Below are 21,889 nucleotides of genomic sequence, written 5' to 3'. Positions count from 1 at the left end.
TTTGGATTATTTCCATAACAATCTAAATATAGTTTTATTACTAGCATAACACAGCTCAAAATCCAAGCGAACATCGCTGTACTATCAGATTCCAGCTGATTACTCTACATTTATGTTTCTCTTCTCTTTCTTGTTAATATTCAGAGGAATGTCTACTTTAATTGTATGCATGAGCATAATATCCTAATTTCTTCAGAATTATTTTTTTTTTATTATACCCACATTTACATTTATTACAGGGAAAGGATACATTAAAGTTAGCCATGGAAAGACACATAGGGAAGAATCCAGGAGGGTTCCAAATGGAAGTTTTCATTGTCCTCAAGATGCATTACTCTCCTGGCATTATTACTTTATTATTTCATTTGTACCAATCTTTACTAATGATTTCCATCCATCTATATTTTATATTATGTTATAGCAAGAAACTTATCTATACTCATGAAAATTACACTGATGCTATGTGCTCTAATAATTCCACACAAATAAAAAGGTAATTTACTTTGCATTAAATTAACTGGTTTTGTGTTGGTTTGTATGCTTGCTTGCTAGGTATTACTATTAATGATTACTATATATTCTTTATAAAAGATTTTTTACATACATACATTTATTTATTTATTTAGGAAAGCAGAATGACATACTCCTCAGGAGTGAGAATTATAAGAGGTTAGACTGCCTGTGTTTGTATTTTGGCTGAAACATTTACTAATGCCTCTACACCTCAGTATCCTAATCTATAAAATACACTCTGTAAATAATACTTGCCAATTAAATTGTTGGGAGGTCTAAGTAAGATAACGTATGCAAAACACTTAAATGCTTGGAACATAGTAAGAGTCTAATAAATATATGCCTCCTCTCTCCTCCCTACTTTCCTGGGTTAAAGAATATTACTACATACACAAAACTTTCCACTTGCCACTAGATTCCAGTACTGGAGATACTATAATTATCTGAATAAAATAATACATTTTCTTTTCCAAAACCACTTTACACTCATGGTCAATAAATATGCTCATTTTGAGTGTCATTATAAAACCCAAAAGTGTCTTATCTTAAATGTTAACAAGTATACATACAAATATATCTATGTAGAGAATGACATTTTTAAAACAATAGTATAATGAACCAGGAGGTGTGGTTTCATATTAACTGGTAAATAAAATTTCTCATTTCTATACTATTACAAAGCTAACCAATGAATGTAGATTATCATCAGCATCATCATAAACAATTTTATAAGCATTCGATAGTGTGGCATCTTTTTCCTAAAAGAACTACAAAGATAATCTTTAAACGGCTTTCCTGTTTTATAAAATGACCAATGAGCATAGAAAATATTTTTAATTAATAGATAATTCAAATTAAAAGACAAATGGGTTATTGATAGCTAAGTTTTAACACAGCACAGTAATTGAGTACAGTCAACTGTTCAGGAGTTAATCATTCATTCTTGATAAGATAGAGTCATGATTTGCCTCCACTTATTGCTTTTACCCATTTTGTGATCATTTAGCTTTTTTAAGCACATGCACACTAAGCCAGTAAAAGCAAGAGAAAATAAATGATACAAAATTTCTCGCTTTTATAAAATTTTAACCATTGTGGAAAAAAATTGGTGAGGAAAGTTTGTATAACTTGTGAAATTTTATTGTCGGCATTATTTACTAATATTTTACTGTTGGTACTCCCTGCTAATATTGCTAACTTCCTCTATATTTAATTAATTCATACTAATCACAGCAACTATAGAGATTGAGGAGTGACTTAGTTATATTATGTACTATATACTAATATGACAATCATTTATAATAATCAAGAATGGTGCTTCTTTGTTCAGTAATCTTTCCTACTTTCTTTTTTTTTTAATAAATTTATTTATTTATTTTATTTTTGGTTGCGTTGGGTCTTTGTTGCTGCGAGTGGGCTTTCTCTAGTTGTGGCGGGGGGGGCCACTCTTCGTCGCAATGTGCAGGCCTCTCATTGCAGTGGCCTCTCCTGTTGCAGAGCACGGGCTCTAGGCACGTGGGCTTCAGTAGCTGTGGCACTTGGGCTCAGTAGTTGTGGTTTGTGGGCTCTAGAGCGCAGGCTCAGTAGTTATACCACACGGGTTTAGTTGCTCCATGGCACGTGGAATTTTCCCAGACCAGGGCTCGAACCCGTGTACCCTGCATTGGCAGGCGGATTCCCAACCACTGCGCCACCAGGGAAGCCCCTACTTTCTTAATGGTTGTGCTGTTTGGGGTATAAAGCAAACTCAACATGAAGCAATTCGATTTAATATTTTAATAAAAATAATTGGTCCCATTTTAACATTATAATAATACACCTTTTTTTTCAATCAAGCATTTGTCTTTTTAATGAATGGATCCATCTACAAAGCAAAAATGCTAATCCTACCTCCAAGAAATTAACACAAAGTTCTTTTTTTTCCCCACCCACTCCTGAAATTTATTTTTAAAATGCACAGAAATAATATAAACAGTAAAAAGTATATACAAAGAAAAATAATTCCTCCACCTATTTCAGGACTAATTCTTACTACACACATATTACCAGTATCATCAAAATATCATACAAAGTTCCATATAATTCTCAAGAATATGCATACATATATATGTGTGTGTGTCCATGTGCAGTGTGTTTCTTCATATAATGTTTTCCACAAATGAGAGAATTTCTCACACATTATTATTAATAGTTCTAAACTTAGACATCAGTAGCTAAATTGTAAATATAATTTCAAAATTATACTCTAAAGTTGAATTTATTTTCCCTCAGCACAGTTGTTGATTTTCAAAATATTTCTTGCTTGATAAGAGTCCAAATGAAGGCAGTTAAATAAGACACTGAACGAAAATTAATCTTTCAATGAATGAGTAGTTATTGATCAAAATTAACCAATTTTCTAAAATTATCAACAACATACATATTTAAATTGTGAACCATACTATTTATAGATTAAGAATAAAGCTACTCTATTCACAAATACTATAACAAATCTATGGAAAATATTTACCTTCTAGAGGCACATCACTTTTTGTCTAGACGTTAGTTCTCATCAGTAAAGATGTGAGAAATGTAATATGCTAACAAAAAATGTTAAGTAAATATTCTCACTGCTGTTAAACATGATGATACAGTCAACAGGCTAAATAACTAGAAAGCTTACTATATATTACTATTAAATAATATGATATATATTATAGCATTATTAAATAATAAATATAATACTATCACACAATGTCATTAAATACTAAGCCCTGAGTAAGTGCCAGTTTTACATGCAAACAATCTCACCTAATATAACATAATGAGTGCCAAAGATACTGTCATCAAACCTACCTCAAGCACTGCCCCTAATTCTGTCTCAAAGTCTAAGATTCTACAAGACCATGTTGAAAATGCAAATAGAAACATAATCCATTTATTGAGCATCAGTCATAAATTCTTTAATTTGAATATGCTTATAAGGCTAGCTCTCATTAGCTGATAAAGACCAGAAAGCTTGCTACATAAAAAAAAGAAAGTTATTATTGAAAAGGCATCAGAGGATAGCATGGAGAGCTCTTTTACACAGGGCAGTCAGGCAAGGCCTCTAAGTAGATGACAACTAAGTAGAAATTTCAATAATAAAACAGAAAGAACCATGTGAACATTTGAGACAATAGGTAGGTAGGAGAAAAAGCAAGAACAAAGTCCCTGAGACAAGAAGGTACTTGGGGTGTTTAAGGAAAAGCAAGAGGGCCAGTGGGGTTAGAGTAGAATGAGCAAGGAAGAGGATGGAAGGAGAGGACGGAGCCAAGGGCCCATGATGGATTGTGTATTCTGTCTTAACTGTGGAGGGAAGCAACTGGAAAATTAATTTGAGCTAGAAAGTGATATGTCCTGACTAGCCTTTTTAAATGATAATTCTGGCTAATCATTTCCCACCAAATTTGTAAATGTTAAAGTTCCCCCAAGGTTCTATCCTATTCTCTTCTCCATTTATACTTTTTTATATAATTTTATTGAGTTTCAACTCTATAGGCTGACAGTTCTCAAGTCTCCAGAAATGGCCTAGTCAATATCTCCAGTTGGATGCTTACTGGGGTCTCAAACAACAAAAAACCTGCCCTGACCACTGATTTCTCTATTCTCATCCCCACCACCTCAGTCTCTTCCTCCCCAATGTACCCCATGGCAATAAACTGTACCTTCATTTATCCAGTTTCCAATAACCTAGGAATCATTCTATCTTCATCTTTTATTTTCATACCTGATATCTATGTCATCAGCAACCATATCACCAAAATATATTCCAAATCTGCCACTTCTTACCACTTCAAGGTCTATACTTACCAAATATTGTTTACCTAGCTAAATTAACAGCAGTTTTATAACTGGTCTCTGTTGGTTCACAACAGCAGGAGTTCCCTGGGTAAAACCTGAAACTGGCTCCTGTACACTGGGGCTTCCCAACCCCATTATCCACTTCAGCTGCCAGTTATTATTTAAATGTATAAATCAGATCACATCATCTTCCAGTGAAATCCATTAAAAAAAATCTAAATTCTTTAAACTTTGGCCTACAAATCTCCACATCATCTGAATTCTATCTACCTTTCCAAATTATTCCATTCTTCTTTCCTCACCATTCAGTCTATATAGGGTAGCTATCTTTCAGTCACACTAACACTAAATTACTTCCTGACTCAAGGTCTTTGCACTACCGTTCCTTTTGCCTGAAATGCTCTTCCCCTAGATTTTCAATAGTTCCCTCCTACTCTTTAATAAGTATACCCAGGATAAGAACTGGTGCAGAATCATGCTGCCTGGCTGAGGGAAATATAAGCTTCTAGCTAACTAGCTTCATGAGTCACTCTCTCTCAGTATCAAAATCTTATTAATATAAATGTTATAAAGAAGTAAGTTATCTTACCCATTTATTTCCATTTGTTTTTATTGAATAAATCTATATACTCCACTTCCCCAACTCTAAACTGTAAGCTGTTTTAGGACAAGGATCTTATTCATTGTTATATTTCTCAGCATTAGAAGAGTGCCTGGAATATATTTATTGCTTACCTGGTTGTGTGAATATACATTAGAATTCAGTTCAGTTATATATGGGTTAAACTGACATATTCTAATGAAAAACTCTTTCCCCACTTATAAATCTATTCCTATGAAAAATGCATTTCATGATCTGAACAATTAATTAACTTTCAAATGAAATTTTCAAATACAACTGATCTACATGTGGAAGTTTATATATATAATATTTAGAAAATATATCGAAGAACACACACGTCTTCACTGAAGGTTGGTATTTTGTGGCTGAAATAATCCAGTGAGCAATTAACTATCTAAAACAAAAACTGTAGTGGGTACCTTCCAAGACCAACCAAATGGATAAATGCATTTTGGATTGCCTGGTAGGTAGGAAAACTTAGTACGCAAAGTACAGTTTCGATGTTATCTGCTCCAGAACACCAAACAGAATCCTAGATACACCAATTATGGGCCTGTTAATAATCTTTTCATTAATGATGCAATTAAATTATGCAAATGGAAATATGTAAAGCAATTTCCTTAGAGAATCATAAAATGGATAAATCATCTAAAGGAATACATCCCTGGATTCCATAAGTCAGCTGTGAACATAATGTTTCTTCACTAAAATCTTGTCCACCACCAATAAAATCAATTAAAGTTATACTGATTCTTCATCTATTCACCTTGTATTCATTTGCGATGTTAGAAATCTAAGGTACAGTTCTATATTATATCTCCATTTTCCTTATTAGTACCAAAAATTTAAGACTGGTACTTAAGACCCCTAAGTACTAGAAACCAAATAAAATCATACTGAAAGTGGGATCTTTCAAAATTATCAGAAATGAGAAAGAGAAGAAGTTTATTATTGTTAACTCAAGGAGTCTCTCTTGCTACCAAATCCCTTTTGTAAAAGATAGGTGCCTGTACTCCACATGCAAACACAGGCACTTAGCAGTATTTCCTAAAAGGTTTCAGTTTTTATTTCCCTTTGCAAAATTGGCAGGTAGACAACCACACTTTTAAAGAACTGCATCTTCAGGGAATAAACCTAGTTTGTTTATTGGGTTCTCTGGTCTTTCAAATGCCTCTTGAATTCCTTTTGGGTTGAATGAGTTATATGCTCTTTTACCTAAAATCTGTACTTGGATGCTTTCAAATAAAGAAGGGCTTTTTTTGTTGTTAATATCTAGCAGAAATTCAAAGCAGTTATCTCTAACAATTCTTGTAACAATTCAAAAACACATTTCCTCCTTTTGACACGCTTCATCCACTCATAGCTCAGGCACTTATTAAGTAATTTGTGTTGCTTACTATATATATTTGAGAAATATAACAAAGAATAATGTGAGAATACATTAAAATGTGAGATAATATAAACTACAGGAACTATAAAAAGCTATGCAATACTCCAGGAGAAAAGTGATGAAAATGTGAACTAAGGCAGTAGCGGTAAGGAAAGAAGACAGAAGAGAAACAATTCTTTGTTAGAATGAGCAGGATTTGTTGACTCACTAGATGTGAGACAGGAAGAGGTTAAGGAAGACAGACCCTGAAATATAAGGGGAAGGAGATGTTAAGCAATTCTACTTGGGAGAGTTAGCACTCAGTTTCCATTCAGGAAAGGAAATGGGGTAAGATTCATAAAGAAGTGAAAACTGAAAAAGAAACATTAGTTCTAAAGGGGTGACTTTCTGTGATTGACCCAGGGCTGTCAGAGCTTTCTAAGACCTCCTCTGGGTAGGGGTTATCACTGCTCTCTAAAGGTATCACTAGAGCTTTGAGTGCAATACGCCAGGTGGAATATCTCAGAGCCCCTGGCTTTGATGGAAGTAGATTTAATGTGTTTAAAGTTAAACACAATTTGTTTCTTAGTTCCTTTTTAAAGGGTCTCTAAAGCACTGTGTTATGGTATTAAATGAGCCAGTATTATGTGTGCTGTTAATTATTTATTTTTATTCTCAGTCATTCAAGAACTAAGTGTATCTTTTTTTAAAGAATCATTTCAGAAACTTGAAATGTTTTTGTCATAACAAGGACCAGGAAAATTATATGAAAGTTTTCTAAGTAAGTACACTGTGTTGATAATTATTCTCATGAAGATAATACAGGCAGAGGAGCAAAATTGGGATGGAAAAGGTCATCAAAAATACATTTTTGATATATTTGAATTTTAGGCTTCTGCAGAATATCTACCATGGAATATCTGACAAGCATTTGGAAACTTAGATTTTCTGGGGTGTACAGAGGGTACATGAATCATCAAGATAAGACAGGTAAATGATTGAACTCTCCCAAAGAGAGTTGATACAGTGAGATGAGATGAAAATTGAAAATAAAGCCAAAAGAAGCACTAATATTAAGGAATAGGAGGAGAAAGAGAAACTGAAAAATAATAGGTACTGAATAAACAGAGAGGTAGGAAAAGAAGCAAGGGAGAAATTTCCATGGAAGTCAAGGGAGGTAAGTATTTCGAGAATACAGTAGTCAATCGTGTCCAAAATAATGGGGAGATCAAGTAAAGTAAAGAATGAAGACAGGCCACTACATTTTAATCTAACCTATGTCAGAATAGTTTAAGCAGAAATGAAAATGAGAATACAGTAAAGAAATTGAAGGGAGAATGAAAAGAAAGTTATGATAGAAACCCAGGCTGTTTGGTAAAGAAGTATGGTGATGAGAAGATAGTAAAAGAGATATCATGACGGTAAAACAGAGTCAGGATAAGGATTTTTTACCATGAGAGAGTCATGAAACTTTACTTATGAAAAAAAAGCTATTCTATAAAAGAAAAATATTTGAAAAGATATGTACATTGATGGCTTCTATAAGACATATCTCTTACATAAAAATATTTAGTCATTACTGATTATTGAAGGAAGACATAGTTAATCATGTTTGAGGTACCTTCCTATCCCATATTCCATATACGATGCCCTGAACATCGACGGTAAGGACCACATGTTACCATCCTCTCACTCACCCTCAATATATACAACCCCATGAAAATGTCCTTAACTTCTCAGTTATTATGCCCTCTGAAGACTAGTCTAAACTGAGAAACACTGAGAAATTATATTCAGAGGGAGTGGGCACTTGAAAGTCTATGCCCAGTCAGTGTGAAGGAGGTCATTTTCCCTATGTACACAGGATAAATAAACAGAGAAACTTGGTCTTCAGAGAGAAACAGAAGCTCAGAGAAAAGCCATAGTGAAAAGAATATGTGGCTTTATTGAGTGAGAGACAGAGAGAAATAGAGAAAACAGCTGTCTCAGTCCAACCCACCATGCCTGTTTCTAGCTGCAATTCCCAGACAGCAAGTTACATGTCACATTTATGAGATGCTCCTAAATCCCTTCAATAAACCCCCTCCATGTGAGATAAGTGAATGCATTTTTGTTCCTTGAAACTAGATAATTTTGACTAGAAAATGTGGTTCCTTTTCTGATTCTTCCAAGGAAATTTCGAAAACTTCCAATACAAAACTATGCAAATAAGTTTTAAATGTTTAACTACATGCTATAAATCTTATCTTAAGGAGTAGAAGGGTATCATGGCAACTGCAATGAACTTTACTTATGGGAAGTAATGAGCTTATTACAGCATTTTTTTCAAATTGTACAAAGACTAACCTTTGAACCTTTCTCCAAATGATTCTGCTCTATGCTTCATAACAGATATAAACATCATACCTCCTTTAATGAAGGAAAAGATCAGTAAATTGTGATTTTTTTACCACCATGACCAGCCTTCCAGTTTTCCCAAATCACCTTGGGATCACCCCCTACATCCCCTCTCTCTTCTCTGAACTATGACATTCCCTGTCTACATATACATATCTAGATAGATAGATAGATAGATAGATAGATAGATAGATAGATAGATAGATAGATAGATAGATAGATAGATTGATATATCTCCACCTATTCTAGCTAATAGCCTACAAAAATGGAAAAATCTCACCTTCTGAGCCTCTGGGCATGAACATTAGTCTGACTGACCTCGCAACCCTGGCACAGCTACCAATTTTACATTTGTATACTCAGATTTCACTTAAAACCTAGTTAAACCCCTTTCAGAATACTCTTTTCACCCCCATCCAGCCCTTCCTATTAGATATGGCCTAATTCCAAACTGGTCAATATTCCATTGATAAAACCACCAGTGCTTAGCCAAAGAATATCACTCTCATCCTTCACTTCCCACCACCTCCTCTTTTTCTGCCTAGCTCTGACACTCTTGCTGCTCCTGAACCTGGAAACTCCCCAGGTAATGGTTGTTGCCTGGTGAGTAAATCTCTTAAGGAAAAGGAATGGGAAGATCAGAGCCCAGAAAGGAAAAGAAGATAGTAAGTGACTTGCGGATGGACTCCATGTCTGTGTTACTCATCTTGTACATTCAGAAACTGCCAATGGTACCTGGCATGAGGAGGTACTTAGAAAATACTGTTGAACAAATGAACTACAGGGACAGCAGAATAGCAAATCACTCTGCCTACACCTTAGTACTTTCCATTCTCTCAAAAGTGAAGACTCCCAAAAAGACATAATCTCACTATTTCATCTTCTTAACCTGATCCAACTTTGAACATTATAGGGAACTGACATCATTTCTTTAAAAAAAAACAAATATATATAACAAATAAGTAAGATTAATCCATTTCACATACTGAAGATATCTTTCTTTCAATAAGCTTCTCCAAATGTTATTCTAGGGTTCTTTAAAAATGCTATTTATTTTCAATGCATTTATTACATAAGTTGTGGACATATAACCTTAATATTAATCAATCAACATAAATATCAATCAAATCATGATATTATAATTTATATTTGTAATCATCATAAAGAACATAAAAATATGAACTTACATGTTTTGACAAGTTGGGACTCTTCGAATCAACATCATACCTAAAAGATTAAAATATAAAATTTAAATTATTTCCACAAAATAAAGTTAGAGAAAAATGTCAGTATTTCCCCAAAAACATAAATAAAAAATGAATCAAAATTATATGAATGGGGAGAAAAACTTAGCAAATTTAGAAATTTCTCATAATCTGTGGCCTACATACCAAAGGTAGAATTCACAATCCCTGGGTCCTTTTATTTCTACAACTTAAGTAGAAGTCCTAATATTTTCACAGTCATGAATTCTTCTGCTCGATAAGACAAGTTTAAAATTTCCCTTTTCTGTGAATCAATAGATTCCTAATACTTCGTAAAAACTGAATTTCTCCTTGTAAAACAAGTGCGGATAACAGGCTATCATTTGTTATAATTATAATTGCATTATATAATTATATATAAATACAAGTATATTATAATTATATTATAATTCTTATTTAATATCATAAATGTTCTTATTAATTTTGAAATTTGGCCAAAGTAATGACATATTATTTTTCCCCAATCACAGAACTTGGGGAAACCATGTATTTTATGGAGAAAGAAATGTATTTATATAGGATTATCATATGTCCTATTTTTGATCACTTAGTACTGGAAATAAATGATTTCTTAAGCAGATCCAGGGAAAACATCACTTACTGTCACTTTAGCCCCTTGTTTTAAAAATTTTTTAGAAACAGAAAGGCTGCTAATAACCAAAACAATCTCAATTTACTGAATTCTTAAATAGGAAAATATTTGTACTGGTTCCAGTCTTTCTCCCAAATCATATTCCTTTCACATTCTTTGTGCATAGCTTCCTACCAAAAATTAACTGCCTTTTTTTTAGGGTTTAAGTCTTCCCTCTCACATAACAAGAATGTTTCACAGAGAAATGAAGCATCTAGTCAAAAAAAAGGCAAAGAAAAAGAGTTCACTGGGTGTACTGATTCTGGGCAGAGGTGCACTTACTCCATAGCAAAGAATGTTTACCACAAACTGGTTTTAAAATTGTGTGATGCAAATACCTGCCTCAGAAGAATTACAAATTACTCTTCTTCACATCAGGGCATTTTGATCACTCTCAACAGCTGTAAACTAGAATTTTGAATCAACAAATTGCCAACATCTACTGAAGACCTACAAATATTAGTTTAAAAAATATATTTCTTATTCAAGGAATTTTTCTTGTTCAAAACAATTTCTAAGGGTAAAATTAAAATTAGCAACTGTAGCAATATCAAAGGTAAAACATAACTCTGCTGGCTCCTTCTCAAGTATCATCCCTGGAAACCGTTTTCTATAAAGGGTTTAGTGTGGACTAGGGAGAAATAACGTGGTATATTCAGCTCAGTTAAAAAACCAAAAAGAAAAGTATTTATGTTTTCATCACAAAGAGTTTAAGTATCCTCACATACAATCCTCCTTCATTGTCTTTAACAAAGCTTTTAATGCTATTACCTCAAAAATAGGTAATTTACAGCATATCTCTGAAGGCTTTAGATAATATGCTGGATTACAATGCACTCGAAATTACCATGATTTTTCTGCTAAGGGAATTTTCCTTCTAATTTTTCTAAAAGTATCACTGGTTTTAATCCTCCCAAGTCAGAACATAAACACGACATCCTAAATAGTTAAAAATATATCTGTGTGCATGGGGGTGGGGCTTTGTGAATGTGGGTGTCTGTCTATGTTTATAAGTGCCATAATCTCCTTAAGTAAAAGAGAATACACTGCAAAGCAGAAGTTCAGTAGTTTACTCCCAGGATGGTACACTTGTGCCTAAATGTACTAACAGCAATTTTGTAAAACATTTCATCCTGTTGTTGAAATCTTATTAGTAGAGTACTGAATTGGCAGTAACTGATTTGAATGGCTCCTAAGGATTATGTTTTCTAATGGAGGGTAACACATGTTGACTGAGGGTAACACATGTTTTTCCTGTATTTCTGAAATTCCAACTAAGACCCAAAGCTGTAAACAAAAGATGCTGAGTTTCTCCTCACGCTTAGCTCAGAGATCCCATTGAGTTACTCTCATTAGGGTCAGACCCTTCTCCACAAGGCTTACTCATGAAGTGACAGGCTATTCCTTACTTCTGGGGGGACATCAGGAGGTTCTTTCCACTCTCTAAAGCAAGGTGAAGGGGAGCTCCAAAACCTAGGGTGATTGTGTGAAGAGGAGGACAGCATCTGGTTTCCCTGCCACTTAAAGAACCTGCCTATGGGTCCATCCTAGGATGCCAATGGAAGAGAATGTTAGCTGACAGTGTTAGGAAGTGCCTTCTAAGAGCTGAAGAACAAGGAACAATGTCCTTTTGAAAGCAAGAAGGACCCTCTGGGGCTCCTGGGTACGGAAGCCTTTCCATGTCCCCTGTTTCTCATTTGTAGGGAACAGACTCCAGCCTCCATAAGCTTCCCTGAGTTCCAAAGGGCAGTTTACAACAGTTGCTAATCAAGGAAGGGAGGGGATGTAGAGACAAGGGAGGAGCAGCAGAGAAACAATAGTGCAGCCTTGGGGCAGGGTCCTGGTTCGCCCTCAAGAAGTACATACACATAACAATATCTTTAAGCTCTTTATAGAACTAAAACCTCCAACAAATAGAAGATGTTGGCATTATTCATTCCAGAGAAGACCACCTGAGGCCAGATTAAAGGAACCAGAGAAGCACATCAAGAGATTACCTGAGACCAGATTAGAGGAATGCAGGCCCTGAACACACCCTAATCTTATCAGGAACCCCACCCTTGAATCCTTGCTATAAAACTCATCAACAAATCTTCCCAGGTTGGGACACAAGTTTTCAAGGGCAGCAGCATGCTGTGTCTCCCTTTGTCTGGTAAAGCTATAAAGCTATTCTTTTCTACTTCACCCAAAACTCTGTCTCTGAGATTTGATTCAGCACCACTGCACAGCTTTTTAGTCCCCTTGACATGTGTCCCTTGTGGCCAGTATCCTCTAAGGTCTAGGTTTTGCAGAACCCACATATCTGCCTCCCAGCTCCCCTAGCTTTCTGCTCTTCCACTCCTCTTCTCTCCTGCAAGTAGCTATGATAGTAGCTCCAAATGAGGGGAGAGAAAGTGAAGAGTTTTGGATTAAGTTTGAGATTAAAGTTTTAAAATGAATAGTACATAACTATTAACAAAATGAGATGGTTCTAATAAACAAAAGTGATTGAAAAGTCATGCAATTAGACCTTGGCATTGTTAAGGTAGCCCTTAACCAATGGGAAAAACTGGAATTGGCAGTGTTGGGACAATTATTGGAAAAAATAAAGCAACATGTTTTCCCCCAAAGTGTTGAGAATCTTCAAAAATAGATTGTAATAATGTAATACATTCCATAATTATCACCATCTGATTTATCAAGGAGGAAAATCATCTACTAAGTAAGTCAAACCTACACTTGTAACTCCCTTGTTGGTGTTCTAGGCTAAATGGAAAAACAAGAGCAAAAAGAATTATATCTGATTTCTCATATTCTCCTCACGTACTACATAGTGATACAGCTACCCACACTTCTTGCTCAAAGACATTTTTGTACAGCTGTTCTGCCAATAATAAATTTTTCAACTATGACAACAAAGTAATTTATAAAGTACCTATACTATTATAGATGTAACAATTATATAACAAAATAAATAAATGAAAAGTTTATGACTTTATCTGTGATATATACATAGCATGATGACAGAAACCATGTCTCTTTAATGAGTAAGTACACATCAAATCAAAAAGGCAGGAGAATTTTACGACTCATAGCTGATAAACTAATCTTAAAAATATCTCAGGGGCTTCCCTGATGGCACAGTGGTTGAGAATCTGCCTGCCAATGCAGGGGACACGGGTTCGAGCCCTGGTCTGGGAAGATCCCACATGCCGCAGAGCAACTAGGCCCGTGAGCCACAACTACTGAGCCTGCGCATCTGGAGCCTGTGCTCCCAACAAGAGAGGCTGTGATAGAGAGAGGCCCGCGCACCGCGATGAAGAGTGGCCCCCACTTGCCGCAACTAGAGAAAGCCCTTGCACAGAAATGAAGACCCGACACGGCCAAAAATAAATAAATTAATTAATTAATTAAAAAAATAAAAATAAAAAAATATCTCAGGCAAATCACCATAACAATAATTGTGGATTAATCAGAACTTACAGGAATTTGGGCCACTGCTGCCAGGAATCAGGAATACATATTCATTCATTTTCTTTCTCTCTCTCTCTGATTACAATTTTCTATCAGCATTGAAAGTTAACTAAAAATACCTCCCAAAAGCCATTTCTCAAACCTTCCATAATATGCAATTGTTTAGATGTTGTACTTCCAAAGCTTCTTTTTTATTGTTTTTTAGAATTTTGTAAAGTCAATACACAGGTTAACTAAATACAACACAATTCTGAAAACCATTTACACCTATCTGTTGGCCAACGTAGACTACTGCACTATTCAGCACTGCTGTTCCTTCAAAGGGACATGTTACTGTAAACATGTTGGAGTATTTGTGGTAGTGCTCTGAGAGATGTACACTGGGATTACAGGTGATTTTATTGACTACTTTATCCTTTTCTCATTTCCTAAATTTTCTACAATGAACATTTTCTCCTAGGACTAATACATTGCTAAGACAAAATTTAAAAACTAATCATAGTTAGGTACAATGGATAAATAGCTACTCATAACTAGAGAACAATTACACTGTTCTTCACATTTATTTAGATAGATGTGGTGGAAAAATCATAATGTTTAAAAAGAAAAAAAGAAAGCCTGCTCTCCCAAGTTATATGAGATACTTGCAAAAGTGGGAAATCAGAAGAAATTATTTAAAGTGATATCAAAAATAGTACATAAACTAAGAGAATATACTTGTTACTTTTCTTGATAATCTTCTCCAGGTATCCCTTTCTCTGGTCCTGTCTGAATTTTTTAGAGATCATATAAAATTGAAATAATATTATTTGACTCAAATTTCTGAAATTAAACAAATACATTCAAAAGTTTAAATGATACTTATTTAACTCAATTTTGCAATATGCTTTCACATTTCAAACATTATACAATTTCTATGAGAAATCCTGTAATTTTTAGAAAAAAAGAAAAAGCTGAAGAAGTTAAAATATATCATTTACCTACACTAATTTGGTACTTTATTTATTCTTGTTACACTATGATAAAATAATACAACATGCTCCCATTCTAATCAAACATACTAATTTCCTACATATTCTTACTTTTGCTTGCTTAGATTAAATATATTCCATTACTACTTTCACTGTGCAGTAGAACACTTCAAACATATACTTTCATCAGTATTAGATAACCAAGACAAAAATAAAAATTCCTCAGTCCAGGCATTATTTATTCTCTTCATAAAATTTTAGACATTCAGGTTTTGTACCATTAAATTATAAACTATTTTATGCAAAATTTGATTCTATATTGGAAAGGACAGATCCCATGAACATGTTAATTAAACTATCCAGGCCTCGGTTTTCTCATTTATAAAAATGAGATAACTCTGCCTCAGAAACTTACTGGGTTGGTTAAATCTGTTTACATATAGCAATGATGCTATTACAAACTGTGAATAATAGCAGTAGTATTACTATCACAAACCACATCTTTTTGTCTGTACTTACAAAACTTACTCTCAAACGGTATGAGCTTCTATAGTTATTTTACTTAGTTTATAAATAACTGGAAGATATTAGTAACAAACATATTAAACCATCTAATCATTCTTTTCCATATTTCCACCAGTAAGCGTGCTGAAGCTTTGTTTTCTTTTTTTTAATTCCCTGAATCACATACAGTACAATATTACTAATTTATCACAAAATATTAGAGAAATATGTTAAGTTCTATCAATGCCCTAACTTCCTTCCTACCTTTAAGTCTTCCTTGTCCATGCTAAGCATACCTGGTGAGCTTGACAAACACAGTATAAGTATCAGGTGCTTCCCGAACCTAATATATTCTCATTTGAGTCATTAGTTTGTCAAAGTAACTCTTGAAATGGCATTTGGTAAAATAGACATAATATTTAAATGACTAACCAACACCAAGTTCAGTGGAATTATATTTTCTTACCTGGGCACTCCTTAAAATCCATTAGCTTCCTTAGTCTCATGTTCAGTAGAGATGAGCACGTGACCACCACTGTGTGTACAGGTAAATCATTCTTTACCTACTTCTCTCCAGAATGACCTGACCAGCTCTTAATTTTTGCTCTCTGGTCTACTGACTAACATTTGATTGCTATCATCCTTTTTAGAGCACCATTTTCCTTCCTTTCATTCTACTAATGCAATTCTATAATAGCCACAGTTATGAATGTGAAATGACGTGGACTTAAGAAACCAATACAAGGAGGGCTAAAATTAGACAACAGTGTGGGAAAGTGGGTGAGTACCACAGTTCACTTCTGTGGAACAAAAACTCAATAACTAATAATATCTTGTAAACTGACTGACTCCAGATTCTCTGTGGATAGGGAGTTGAACTTAAAGATAATATTTTAATATGCCTGATTCAGCATTGAAATAAAAAGAATATTAAAAGTTCTAGCTTTAGCATCCTGAGTCTTGGAAATATGAGTCCACAAAGGGATAAAGGGAGCCATAGTTAGGCAGAGATCCATGTACTATACAAAGAAGCAGCTGAGAGAAACCAAGATCTGGGGAATGTCAGCCATGGGAATATATGAGGATCACCTTGGAGTATAAGTAGAACTTGTAAGAAACCTACTGAGGCATAGGATGGTTTGAAAGAATGTCCATATATACCACCCAGCATTTCTACATGGTTAAATTAATCACTTATATTTTCAATAAACAGGTAGCAGAAAATCTATAAAATGCAAAGCAAGGCTGGGGACGGTGCTCAGGCCACACTCTAAATAGAATTAATCTGATTTCCTGCTAATATAATCTAGTATTTAGAACATCCATAGGACCCAACCTTATGTTATGGATGTAGTCTTTAAAAATCATTTTTTTAAATGCAAGTTTTACTGGAACTTACAAGTCAAAACGAAGATTCTCTCTTTCTTCAAAAAAGTAGTCCAGAATAAACTTTCTTACAAAATCAGGATTTAAAGTATTATCAATTACTTCAGTCCTTCCAAACTGTTGAGGAAAAGAGAGAGAGGTTAAAATCAAGCCTTGCATGGTTACTTATTGCAGTATAGTGCTTATTATTAATATATTTCCTTGAAAACATAATCAATGAATATCCAAATGACTTGATAAAATAAAAGCTTTTAGAGATCAAATCATCCCTCTTATTCACTCAGGGAATTCAGAAAATGAGCCCTGAGTTCATTCACATTTACTGGAAAAGCAGCTTCTGAAAATTCATATAACAACAATAACACTTCCTCCACTTTTCTCCCCACTTGAAAGCCAAATCCCTTTCCAATCAAAAGAAGTTATTTCCTAAAAGGAATCCAAATCGGAAAAGAAGAAGTAAAGCTGTCACTGTTTGCAGATGACATGATACTATACATAGAGAATCCTAAAGATGCTACTAGAAAACTACTAGAGCTAATCAATGAATTTGGTAAAGTAGCAGTATACAAAATTAATGCACAGAAATCTCTTGCATTCCTATATACTAATGATGAAAAATCTGAAAGTGAAATTAAGAAAACACTCCCATTTACCATTGCAACAAAAAGAATAAAATATCTAGGAATAAACCTACTTAAGGAGACAAAAGACCTGTATGCAGAAAATTATAGGACACTGATGAAAGAAATTAAAGATGATACAAATAGATGGAGAGATATACCATGTTCTTGGATTGGAAAAATCAACATTGTGAAAATGACTCTGCTACCCAAAGCAATCTACAGATTCAATGCAATCCCTATCAAACTACCACTGGCATTTTTCACAGAACTAGAACAAAAAATTTCACAATTTGTATGGAAACACAAAAGACCCCGAATAGCCAAAGCAATCTTGAGAACGAAAAATCGAGCTGGAGGAATCAGGCTCCCTGACTTCAGACTATATTACAAAGCTACAGTAATCAAGACAGTTTGGTACTGGCACAAAAACAGAAATATAGATCAATGGAACAGGATAGAAAGCCCAGAGATAAGCCCACGCACATATGGTCACCTTATCTTTGATAAAGGAGGCAAGCATATACAGTGGAGAAAAGACAGCCTCTTCAATAAGTGGTGCTGGAAAACTGGACAGGTACATGTAAAAGTATGAAATTAGAACACTCCCTGACACCATACACAAAAATAAACTCAAAATGGATTAAAGACCTAAGTGGAAGGCCAGACACTATCAAACTCTTAGAGGAAAACATAGGCAGAACACTCTATGACATAAATCACAGCAAGATCCTTTTTGACCCACCTCCTAGGGAAATGGAAATACAAACACAAATAAACAAATGGGACCTAATGAAACTTAAAAGCTTTTGCACAGCAAAGGAAACCATAAACAAGACCAAAAGACAACCCTCAGAATGGGAGAAAATATTTGCAAATGAAGCAACTGACAAAGGATTAATCTCCAAGATTTACAAGCAGCTCATGCAGCTCAATAACAAAAAAACAAACAACCCAATCCAAAAATGGGCAGAAGACCTAAATAGACATTTCTCCAAAGAAGATATACAGATGGCCAACAGACACATGAAAGAATGCTCAACATCATTAATCATTAGAGAAATGCAAATCAAAACTACAATGAGGTATCATCTCACACCGGTCAGAATGGCCATCATCAAAAAATCTAGAAACAATAAATGCTGGAGAGGGTGTGGAGAAAAGGGAACACTCTTGCACTGTTGGTGGGAATGTAAATTGATACAGCCACTATGGAGAAGAGTATGGAGGTTCCTTAAAAAACTAAAAATAGAACTACCATTCGATCCAGCAATCCCACTACTGGGCATATACCCTGAGAAAACCATAATTCAGAAAGAGTCATGTACCAAAATATTCATTGCAGCTCTGTTTACAATAGCCAGGACATGGAAGCAACCTAGGTGTCCATCATCAGATGAATGGATAAAGAAGATGTGGCACATATATACAATGGAATATTACTCAGCCATAAAAAGAAATGAAATGGAGGTATTTGTAATGAGGTGGATGGAGTTAGAGTCTGTCATACAGAGTGAAGTAAGTCACAAAGAGAAAAAGAAATACAGTATGCTAACAAATATATATGGAATCTAAGGAGAAAAAAAAAAAAAAAAAGGTCATGAAGAACCTAGTGGCAAGACGGGAATAAAGACACAGACCTACTAGAGAGTGGACTTGAGGATATGGGGAGGGGGAGGGGTGAGATGTGACAGGGTGAGAGAGTGTCATGGACATATATACACTACCAAATGTAAAGTGGATAGCTAGTGGGAAGCGGCCGCATAGCGCAGGGGGATCAGCTCGGTGCTTTGTGACCACCTGGGGGGGTGGGATGGGGAGGGTGGGAGGGAGGGAGATGCAAGAGGGAAGAGATATGGGAACATATGTTTATGTATGACTGATTCACTTTGTTGTAAAGCAGAAAGTAACACACCATTGTGGGGCAGTTATACTTCAATAAAGATGTTTAAAAAAAAAAAGAAGTTATTTCCACCTTAAATTTAAATTTATCACAAATATTCTTCCTAACCTAGTGTATAACTAGGCCAACCAATACATATTCTTACAACTGGAGGGCTCGGTTATGAGAATATGTGTTCATATTCAGTTCATAATCAAGCAGTCCTCTACACAGAATAGTTTATTAGCCATGTTCAGGGAAAAACTTTCTTATAATCTATTACACAATTCAATCATTTTTTTGTTTGTTTTGTTCTGCTTTAATTCTTATAGTATCTAGACAGCCAAAATGAGACCTACGATTCTTGCATGCTTTTAAGCTACTGTATTACACTTTTGCTTAGAAAAAATGTTTCTCCGTCTTAGGGGAAGTGGAAACCAATAAACAGAACTCCTTCCTCTCAATGTGAAGGAAGGCCATCAGGCACTGCTTCCAAAGGTAGAGCAAAAATATAAACTTTATATGTCTTTTTTTGTATTCGGCTTACATTCTTCCCCTCCTACTAACATGGTATTCTAAAGAGGGAATTTTAACCTTTAGTTCTGAACAGCATTATGCATGCTGTCTTACCAGAGAACTCTTATTAAAGTTCAAGGCAAAACTATCTTTTTATTAGGAATAAGAAAACTACTAATCCACCATAAAGTAAAGGTCATGAGCTTATCACATAAATTGTGATAATAAAGCTATGATACAAAATCTTGATGACAGTGACTTCCCTGGTGGTGCAGTAGTTAAGAATCCGCCTGCCAATGCAGGGGACACGGGTTCAAGCCCTGGTCCAGGAAGATCCCACATATTGTGGAGCAACTAAACCCGTGAGCCACGACTGAGCCTGCACTCTAGAGCCCACGAGCCACAACTACGGAGCCTGCGCTCTAGAGCCCACGAGCCACAACTACTGAGCCTGTGTGCCACAACTACTGAAGGCCACGTGCCTAGAGCCCACACTCCACAACAAGAGAAGACACCACAATGAGAAGCCCACGCACCACAACGAAAAGTAGCCCTGACTCGCCACAACTAGAGAAAGCTCATGCGCAGTAACGAAGGACCCAATGCAGCGAAAAATAAACACATACATACATAAATTTTTTTAACATCTTTATTGGAGTATAATTGCTTTACAATGGTGTGTTAGTTTCTGCTGTATAACGAAGTGAATCAGCTATACATACACATATATCCCCATATCCCCTCCCTTTTGCATCTCCCTCCCACCCTCCCTATCCCACCACCCTAGGTGGTCACAAAGCACCGAGCTGATCTCCCTGTGCTATGCAGCTGCTTCCCACTAGCTACCTATTTTACATTTGGTAGTGTATATATGTCCGTGCCACTCTCACTTTGTCCCAGCTTACCCTTCCCCCTCCCCGTGTCCTCAAGTCCATTCTCTATATCTGCGTCTTTATTACATAAATTTATAAAAAAAAATATTGATGACAAAAGATTGATTATGGCTATTACTAACTATCTGAAAAAGAACTAGTTTGCAGAGGCTTATACATTAGGCAATGTTTCATATCTTGGACCAAAATCATAAAGGCAAATCATAACTCAGGTAACTAATTCAACATTTCAAAAATATTGAACATTTATCTGAACAATAATAATAATTACAACCACCATTGAGTACTTTACTTTGTTCTAAGCACTTCTCACACATTATTTTAAATCTTTACCATAACCCCACAAGGTAGGTGTTAGTAGTCCTACTTTAAGATGAGAAAATTGAGGTAGAGGGTCCCAACCTAAGTCACTTTGGATACAAAATCTACATTCATTCCTTCTAGGACTCTCCCCTATTTCAGCATAGAATATATTAGGCCCTGGGAAGATTCAACAATGAGCCTATCCACGGTTTCTAATTTTAAGGGAATGGGAATAAGAGCATGTACCAAAAAACACAGGCTGACAGTACACATGCACCCAAAAAAAGCAATGTAGAGGTCAAGGAGTACAAATTTGAACCAGAGAGAGCCTGGGTCCTCCCAGCCTTTCTACTGCCTGGAGGCAAAATGGTTTCCAGACCAGAGCAGAGAATATCAAACTAACAAACGTACAACACTCTCAAAGAAAAACTCAGGCAGTACCCATATTCCCCAGCACCCCAATCCCTCTTGTGGATTTTAACCCAAACCCTCACTCAGAGGTAAGAAGTTAGAGTGGAATTCTCAGGGTAAGGTTCACTGAGTTTCAAAGTCAGCAACTTGGGCCTAGAAGCCATTTAAACAAGCTTGTCTTTGGGAACAATGGCTTGTCAGCAATATGGGTGGCTGAGTATACTCTGCCATCTCAAGTGAAGATTAATATGTAGCCATTAAAATTTCAGCTAATCACCTATAAATTATGAACATCTACTATAATATGCCTTCTGACACATAGCCCTGAAAT

General features: G+C 35.3%; 1 protein-coding gene across 1 annotated transcript in view; it reads right to left on the bottom strand.

Annotated features, from left to right (window-relative positions):
• Window positions 1-21,889, bottom strand: part of CPNE8 (copine 8) — a 302,153-nt gene that overhangs the window by 180,638 nt on the left and 99,626 nt on the right. The window contains exons 4-5 of the mRNA XM_061204630.1: window positions 16,947-17,050; window positions 9,911-9,950 (exon numbers count right to left, since the gene is read on the bottom strand). Coding sequence (XP_061060613.1) covers window positions 9,911-9,950; window positions 16,947-17,050 — 144 coding nt within the window. The remainder of the gene's footprint in view (window positions 1-9,910; window positions 9,951-16,946; window positions 17,051-21,889) is intronic.

This window comes from Eubalaena glacialis, chromosome 11, assembly GCF_028564815.1.
Source record: "Eubalaena glacialis isolate mEubGla1 chromosome 11, mEubGla1.1.hap2.+ XY, whole genome shotgun sequence".
Classification (NCBI taxonomy): domain Eukaryota; kingdom Metazoa; phylum Chordata; class Mammalia; order Artiodactyla; family Balaenidae; genus Eubalaena; species Eubalaena glacialis.
Note: the sequence above shows the minus strand (reverse complement) of the source record. Positions and strands in the feature narration are given on the sequence as shown.